This window comes from Equus przewalskii, chromosome 11 (genome assembly GCF_037783145.1).
Source record: "Equus przewalskii isolate Varuska chromosome 11, EquPr2, whole genome shotgun sequence".
Taxonomy (NCBI): domain Eukaryota; kingdom Metazoa; phylum Chordata; class Mammalia; order Perissodactyla; family Equidae; genus Equus; species Equus przewalskii.
Genome location: NC_091841.1, coordinates 12667586 through 12676715, shown reverse-complemented (window position 1 = coordinate 12676715; position 9130 = coordinate 12667586). Strand labels below are relative to the sequence as shown.

Sequence of the window (9130 nt, the reverse complement as noted above, 5' to 3'; positions counted from 1 at the left end):
TTCCAATGTCATCTGTCTAAAAATCTGTCAACCTCAAATTATTCTCACAAATCAAATATGAAAACCATTTGAGCTGAAAATTTCTGTAATATTTTTTAAATAAATTATTTTTAAATGTTAGTGCATTCACTTTTTGTTTTATTCTGAGGTAAAAATAAGTCAACCAAGAAATTTTGTTCAGATCCTGGGCAAATGGAAAATCTGCCAGAACATTGTGTCTAAAAAGAATATCAGAGGTCTACTGTAAGCAGAAGCAGAGCCGAATGTGCCACGTGTCTCATCCTGATAATTCCAGGGCACCTCACATGTGGGAGACTGATGATACTCCAACATTTGGTCATCACCAGGGACCAGTTTCAAAGGAAATTGCTTGGCATGTTTCCAAGGACAAAAGTTCAAGGAGTAAATGCAGTTGTGTTACGTTTTGAGAAAACAGTTGTCTTTTTCCTTAGAAGACACACAGTGAAGAGCCTGATGGATTGGCCTTCCTTTGGATGCTCTAAACTTTTGACTGAGGTGGTGGAGATGATATTTCTAAAGAAATACTTCATTACTCTATGACTGAAACTATCACAAATGGAAGGGCACATTTTTCACAATGAAACATTTTTATACTTAAAAATGTGATACAATCATAGGAGTAAATATGATCATTAGAAAAAAATTAGAATTCAACAAAATTCAAAGAACAAGATGAAAATAATTCAAAACTCTTGGACCACGTTGATGAATTCCTCCCAAGTATTTTCCTTGGTTCATATAATGCTTATTTTTGTACTAATAGATTTGCATAATTATTCTACTGTTTATTCAGTATCTAATCTAAATCTTATGATTAAATTTCGTCATATATCATGACCAATGTTATATTATCCTTTGATAAAATTCACAGTTTTATGTATTATACATTGACTGGCACTCCACAACTAACTTCTAGAAGTGTTCATTAGATGATAAATAGATATTTTGATTTTACTATTTTAGTGTAGCTGTTTTTTATTTTATAAGAAAAAATAGAGCAGGAACGCAAAATCAGCACTGAGAATAGTAAACATTTTATGGTTAATTTAGTGCCCCAAAACTCATTTCTTCTGTATATAACCAGGCCAAGTATTTTCTTAAATGTGAATCAAAAGACATTAAAATATGAAAAGAAAGCTGAAATGTTTTATTGAGGATTATTTGTCCAAGGTGAGGAAGTAAAGGGAGAATCTGAAAAGAGATAGGCTGAGAATCAGACTAAAATATTCTTGTGAGTCTTGCATTAATTCATGATACTGAAATCAGTTGTCATGTAGATTTAAAAGTGACTCAGAGGAAAGTCCGCTCTTACTCCAGAATTTAAGGAGATAATTTGTTGGTGTGGATAAAGCAGCTACTTTTGTGTTATTTTATCTTTGATAAACTTTGCAGGGGCAATTCTTCTAGTCATCAAAAATTCAGTGCTGCTAAGACAGCATTATTTGGAGATTAAAAAGCCTGCATAAACTTATTTGACAATAGGTAAGCTTGGGTGTTAAGCCAAAAGAGACTAATGGCAATCTTCAGTGTAAGTTCCACCTCAGTAGGCCTGGTTATTGCAAAACTACCAGGAGCAAGTTCTTCTTGCTCAATATTGTCCCAACATTGAAACCCATTTGTTCATGTTTAGTGTTGTTAAGGATTTCAGGGCTATTCTTGTACCATTTATTGTCATGGCAGAAACCAAATTCTCAATAGAGATTTTAAATCTCTTTTGATTTAATAATGATATAGGTTCATTCCCTAGCTCATTACAGTTTAAGTTGTGCTTCCTATATATTGTTTTTCTTTTCTCTCTCTTTCTTGGATTATTCTAGATACCATTTTGTTTTTTTTTTTTTTTTTAAATTTCTTTCTTCTTCTACTCATGAAAGAATGGATCTTTTTTTCTTTTTGCAATAAATGCTGTACAATAATTTTTGCTTTATAATTTATTAATTGTTAACTAAGTTTTCCCATTTTTGCCCTACTTCATTAGATTTGTGAGAGAAGAAAAATAAAAATTTTTCATCAACTCTTCTAGGTTCTTGGCTGAGACCCCCTATAATAAAAAACAGATTAACAGGATAAAAACAAATTTAGTAACGTGTATACCTCTTTATACAAGAGAGATACCCAGGAAAACTGAGTAACTCCCCCAAATGACCCAATTCAGCACCTTAAATACCATCTCAAGCTAAAGACAAAAGAAAATGTTGGAGGGGTGGGAGCCAGTTGTAAGAGTTTACCAGGAAAAGAAAAGTAAACAAGGATGTTTTAATTTCATGCTTTCTCCACTGAAAGAGTTTCTGAAGATTTAGTCATCCTGCTCTTCCTGGTACCTAGAGGGAGACATCCTTACAAATGAAGATCTCCTTTAAAAATAATTCTTACAAAAGGATAATTTCTATCAATTATTTTTATATAGCTCCTCTAACCATTCCCTCACATCAATATTTTGAAAGGCAAATATCATGCACAAAATCCTAACTTATTCTACACTACTTTCTCCCATTGTCAGATAATAATCTGCAATTCATTTCTGAATGGACCTCTAATCTTTGTGTATGGACATGAGAGTGAGTCTGACTCTATGTTATATCAAAAAGTTAGTTTCGTTCAATTTAATCTATTTTTGTTGAATAATTGTTCTTCAGGAATTCCTGCAATACTTCTTGCAATGAAACAAGTTAAGTGAAATAATCTTTTAAAAATAATTTTGATGGAAAAGGAATCTGAAAGGTGGTGAAATACAACATAAACTCAAGGAATACAAATGGTTCACAGGAATATTACAAAGTCATTAGAGATATAACAGACTGAAAGAAAAACTATGTCTTTATTTTGAAGGCTGATAAATATATTTTAAATTGAATATCTTTTTTCAGCATAATAGAAGAAGATATTTGGCAAATTTCACATACTCTGATCACTTCTGGGACAGAGGCACAAACACTATGAAGTTGCTTATCTGGATTGGTCAAGATAAAGAGTTCTGGGAGAGTCCAGTAGAAAGAATGACAGAAGCAATGGTAAACATATGCATGGCCCATTCTGGAAAGATGTGTATCTCAGGGTCTAGAGGGAAGTTACAGAAAGATCAGCTAGAAGAGAGAGTGATGGGAGGTATATCAGGGACAAATATAAAGAGCATATTGAAAAACATATATGGACATTTAATCATAACTATGGACAAATAAAATATATTACTACTGCTTATGGTAAGCAGGAAAAGTGTGTCATGATTTTGCTCCTACAGGGTGACCAGCAAGAAAGTGTTAATAATTTAAAAAGAACTATTAGATAAGTAATTTTATTAATACTAAATATTGTCTTGAAATTATCTATAGAAGAATACATATTCGATGAAAGTGAAAATAAAAACAATACATATAATTAGAACCAGGGTAAATAAACATAAGATGCAAAGGTCCTGATGTTACACACAATTATAAAAAATAAGCATTGTATTTAGAATACATGAATGAAAATCTTTGATGGATAAAGAGAGAAAAATGAAATATAATCAGTTTAGTAGTTCTCAATGATGATGATGAGAAATCTTCAGAGCAACCAATCTGATTCAGACACTGTGATTAGAAGGAAAAACATCTCAGGATAGCTTAATAGAAGGGAATGAGTGATGAGATAGACAGTATTCTCAAGCTGTCCTTAAAATAGTGTGTAGCATGTTTCATATGTTGTCAATGACAATACCTTATAATGTATAATATTACATTGTGCAATGAAGTTTGCAGAAGCCAGACCCCGGTAATATAGATCAGAGAAGAAAATTAAAAATCTCAAAACCAAATATATACATAGGCACATGCAGATTTCTTCCCAAGCCACTCCCAAGACTAAAGACTGATTCTCTTTATACAAGGTTTGTTTGTGACATATGATATATGAGAATGCCTAACCACTTCAGTCCAATTATTTAAAATCATGTATACAATGTATAATTCTGTGTATACTTATTTCCATATTCTAACCATTCAGGAAAAAATCATTTGTAAAGGAATATATCTGTTAATTACCATGCCATTTCTAACATATAAGTAAGAAATATTTTTGAAAGAATTCTAAAAATAGAATTTTCAACTAAACTCATATTTTTTGAATGCCAATATGCACATGATTGTCCAAACAACAAGGAAGGATACAACATGAGTAAGGTAGAATCCTTGGCCTTATGAATTCATCACTGTCCATTCACAAGCAAACAAAAAGTAAAGAAAATATTTACTGACATATTTTATATGTAACACCTTTGCCAGATGTTGTGAAGAGCACAAATGTGAATAAGTAAATTCCTCTCAAAGAGCTTACAATCTTCTTGGGGGAAGCGAAATATTATAAACACATACATTTTCTTTTAAGAGCACCTCATCAAATTGATCTTCAGTTCCTTTCAACATACATTTTAAATGTGATCGTCTAACTCCTCTGATTTCTATTCAATGATTCGTGCACAGAACCGACAGCACTGAGGGATACATCTTTGCCAGTGGTCATTTTGTGGGAGAGATCTTTAAACAGAGCTTATGTTAAAGTCTCTTTTCAAGTAAAGATAAAACAAAAACCCAGTTTCTCCTTTGAATACTATAGACTTAACAAAATCTTTCTGCCTGATTTGGAGAAATGAGAATCTCCATATGCACCTCCAAAATGTCTCAGGAATTATGGTACAGCTAGTGCTTCGTTTATCTACACACACACATGCACACATACACACATACACATACGTGCACGCTCATTTAAAAGGTTATGAAGTCTTTGAATTTAGGGAGGCACACTATGGTTATGTAGAAATTAAACTTCTGTTTTTGGTGGAAAACATACTCCACTTCATAAACACATTGCTTTTCTATGTAATCAAAGATCACATTTCTTAGATAAATGATCAAAATTTTAACTGTTATGGCAAAATGAATCAACATTATCAAGAGATTTCTCTATACTACCTGATGTCTGTTGTCATCATTAGTGTTTGCACCTCACTGAAATGACCTCAATCTCACCATCCCTCCCCCCCGTGTGGCTTATACTTGCTTTTGTTAATCTTATACTCTTTCCTTTGCTCTCAGGCTATTAGCTACCATTTCTTGTTGTTAATAACATTTAAGAGTCATAATCTCTTAATCTACTAATTTTCTACTTTCAATTTTTTGATAGCTGAGAAAACAGAATGTCGAACCGTATGAAAAGTCAATTTATTGTTTAACACGTTTCAGTGTGATGGCATGATCAAAGATATTCAAGGATGGATTCAATCGCCGGTCAGATGCCTCCTTACTTACTTGTGCGTGTCTATGTCTGAATAATTTATGTACTGAACTGAACTCCTAATATGATGATTCAATATTCCGTATAAACAAATAAAGTAATAATTTACCTCTCGAATTTCCAGACTCTAAGTTATCGTTTAGTTTGTGTTATGCCTTTTGAGTTTACTCTACTGTTTTCCTAATTATCGGAGCAATTGAATGCCTGAAACCATACAGGTTTGTTTTAATTGTAACATGAATAGATTTATCATGGAAAACGTTTTCTGTGTATGAATCTCAGGAGAGCATTTTTTACATCTTTGTTCCTCAGACTATAGATCAGTGGATTCAGCATTGGAATGACAATGGTATAGAATACAGATGCCACCTGTGCCTGCGTCAGGGATGATGTGTTATCAGGCTGCAAATATGTAAAAATCAGGGACCCATAGAAGATAGTTACACCTATGAGGTGGGATGCACAGGTGGAAAAGGCCTTCTGTCTGCCTGCTACAGATTGGATCCTCAGGATGGCTGAGATGATGGCAGTGTAAGTGATTGTGATGATGAGGAGAGAACTAAGAAGAGTGCACCCAGCTAAAACAAAGATCACCATTTCTGTGCTGAATGTGTCTACACAGGACAGGGCCAAAAGAGCTGTGGTGTCACAGAAAAAATGATTGATGGTGGAATCACAGAATGATAAACTGCTTATCACACAGATGGATATCATAGAATTTGTGAAGCCTATCATATATGGAATTACACCCAGCCAGGTACACATTTTCTGGGACATAACCATTGAATACAATAAAGGATTGCAGATTGCTACATAGCGGTCAAAGGCCATTGATCCCAGAAGAAAGCACTCACTACACACCAAACCCACAAAAAAGTACATTTGGACAAAGCAGCCAACAAAGGAGATGACTTTCTGCTTGGACTGGAAATTTACAAGTGCCTTGGGTGTTATAGTAGAGGAATAAAATATGTCAATGAATGCTAAATTGCTAAGAAAAAAGTACATAGGTGTGTGAAGGTGAGAATCAATTCTGATTAACATGATTAGTCCAAGGTTCCCCAAAACAGTGAACAGATAAATAAAGAGAAACATCAAGAAGAGGCCGACTTGTAGTTCAGGGTGATTTGTAAATCCAGAGAGGATGAAGAGAGTCACCTCAGTGAAATTCTTCTCAGCCATTTTATCAACTCAGGCTCCTGACTTACCTCCTGGATAACAATAACAAAAGTTAGAGAGGGATTTAAGTCTAAAGATCTAATAATCAAAGTTGACTTAGTCTCCAATAATGAGAGAGCAACAAAGGGAAAGCAAATGTTTAATGACTTGAAGTTAATTGAGAATTTATATATGATTTCCTTTTTTATTTATAGAACTGACAGACACTTTTAAAAAATTCAAAGTTCACAAATGTGTGGAGTTGGTAGAACTCTAAAAGATATGTGTCTGGAATGATTTTTCAAACGATTCCTCCTGAGACATACCATTCTCTATCCCAGTCTATGCTTGGGCCCAAAATTATATACTTAGGAATTTCTCTGTTGGAATCAAATATATGATACTCTCAGGAAACATAAAGGTTATTTAGGAAAGGAGGTTCTACAATTTGTAAATTTAATGATACCTCATGTGACAGTCTTAAATTTTCAACCCCTAAGAGTTACTTTACAGCATTGTTTGAGGAACTTAATAAGATCTTATATGGACACATGTAATAGTTCCATACATGTGATACATACATGTAATGCAATGTACTAACAATGTAAATAATTATTGAGCCCCTTGGACTCAATAAAATTTTGCATAAAAAACAATATAAATGTGTGTGTGTATATATATATATATATACATATTTATTTATAGACAGAGAGACATACTGCATACTTTACATGTTAATGGTAAAATTCTTTGTATATTTTTTCTATCAAAAAAATAGAAATTTCTTTCTATTTGTGAGCTAAGACCAAATGAGAAAATTAATCTATGACACAAACAAATTGTTTTGTGTTTGTAGTTAGTGAACATTTTTTTTCAATAAAAAGTGCATGATAGTCCATGACATCAGGCGTCAATTCATTGCCAAACAGCAGTTTTCAAGTCAATGATAAAAAGGCTACGAACAGTAAAATGAATGCGATTTGTTATATTTAAAATAAAGAATTAAAATATAAGGTGATCTCACTAGAAATTAGAGAACTTATTTGCTTAATTCAATTGACATATGCATGTGTTAAATAAAAACTGAAAATAATGTGATATTAATGCAAGTTTGTTTCAGACATTTAACACTCTGCTTGAGTAACCCAAACAGACTTGATGTTATAGTGAGTATATTTAATAATTCAATGTCTCCTGTGGTCATAAGTGTTCTTATTTATTTACCCATTCATTTGTCTAACAAACATTTAGTCAATGAAGGCATTTTAGTCTTGCCTGTCATTAAAGGCATTTTCCTTAAGGCTTACTGGAAGATGCAGGCACGTAAAAAGAAAAAGTCTCTCAGTGTGAGAAACACCGACACACACAAAGTTACCGAAAGAAGAAAATGATAAAAGTAGACTTACCTGGGATTTAGTCAACCAAAGGAAATCCCCTTCTCTTTCAGCCAACTTACACCTATTTTGACGTTTATGATCAGACAACAAGAAGAGAAAACATTGTGCAGTATTCACCAAATTCACCATTAATTTTTTGCATAGAAATATGTTTGCCTCATCTGCAATTCTGAATCCCATGAATTGTCAATCTAATGGTTTGAATGTGTTGTTATTGTTGTTGCTGCTGCTGCTGTTAGCACAGAGCTCTATTTCCTATTTAATGGACCCCTATTAATATTATGAAGTTGATGAAAAGAATATTGGTGGTTTTTATGACAGTTCTGGGTATTGTATATGTTAAATTTCATTGATGATAAAATAAAAATAAGAACCAAGTTAACACAGTAATTGTTCATAAAAATAAGAACCAAGTTAACAGAGTAATTGTTTATGTGCCTTCTTGAGAATTAAAATCTAATTTTTTAGCTCAAACCTAGATTTGTGTTAGGATTAGTTTTATTCTTAGTGTATTTCTAAAGCAGTCGCATGACAAGGATTGTCTTCTGAAATCTCGTTGTTACACAGTCTTACACCAGCATCTCTCCCTCAAATTCTCAAACTCACATCATAAAGGAATTGGTCAATTAGAATCTTTGATCTCTTGAGGTCTGTATCTTAATTGAACCCCAAGGTCTATTCCTAATTTGCCTGGGATACATCTCCAATGGAAACCTGCAGAAATACACATTCCTTAATTTTGTGTATTTCAGTTTAAATGGCCAGAGACATAATAAAAATGTAATTGATATAGGATTAAAAGTAATGTTTATTTTGACATTATTAGCGTATATATTCATTAATATATACATAAAAGCTTTTGTAAAAGATTGTGAAAATGTATGAAATACATGATCTTAGAGAAACCTCCTAGCAAAAAGAAATGAGTTTTCCTATCTACTGATTTAATGGTGTTAATACACATTGAAAGTATGTTACTATTCATATCAACAAATCATGTGTGTATTTATTTTTAATGTAGACATTCAGTGATTTTTAATTGACTGTGCTCAATGGTACATACACAGAATCATTGGCTGTGATGAAGTATACCATCTAGGAAAAGGAACAAGAGACTTTAAGGAAAACTCAAAGTCATGCTCTCAGTTTCATGCTCAGCTGATAGGTGAGCACTTCTAAAAGTTCAACTCACATTATTATTCCATTTGTTGTTTATGTTTTTAAAGCAGTTTCCTAGGCCACACTCTATAAAGATTCTAAGTTGGTAGGTCTGAGATTGACCCACA

General features: G+C 32.9%; 1 protein-coding gene across 1 annotated transcript; it reads right to left on the bottom strand.

Annotated features, from left to right (window-relative positions):
- Positions 1–5538: 5538 nt before the first annotated feature.
- LOC139074555 (olfactory receptor 8I2) lies at positions 5539–6471 on the bottom strand. The gene has a single exon (XM_070565988.1). The coding sequence runs from the start codon at positions 6469–6471 to the stop codon at positions 5539–5541; it is 933 nt and encodes a 310-aa protein (XP_070422089.1).
- Positions 6472–9130: the final 2659 nt, after the last annotated feature.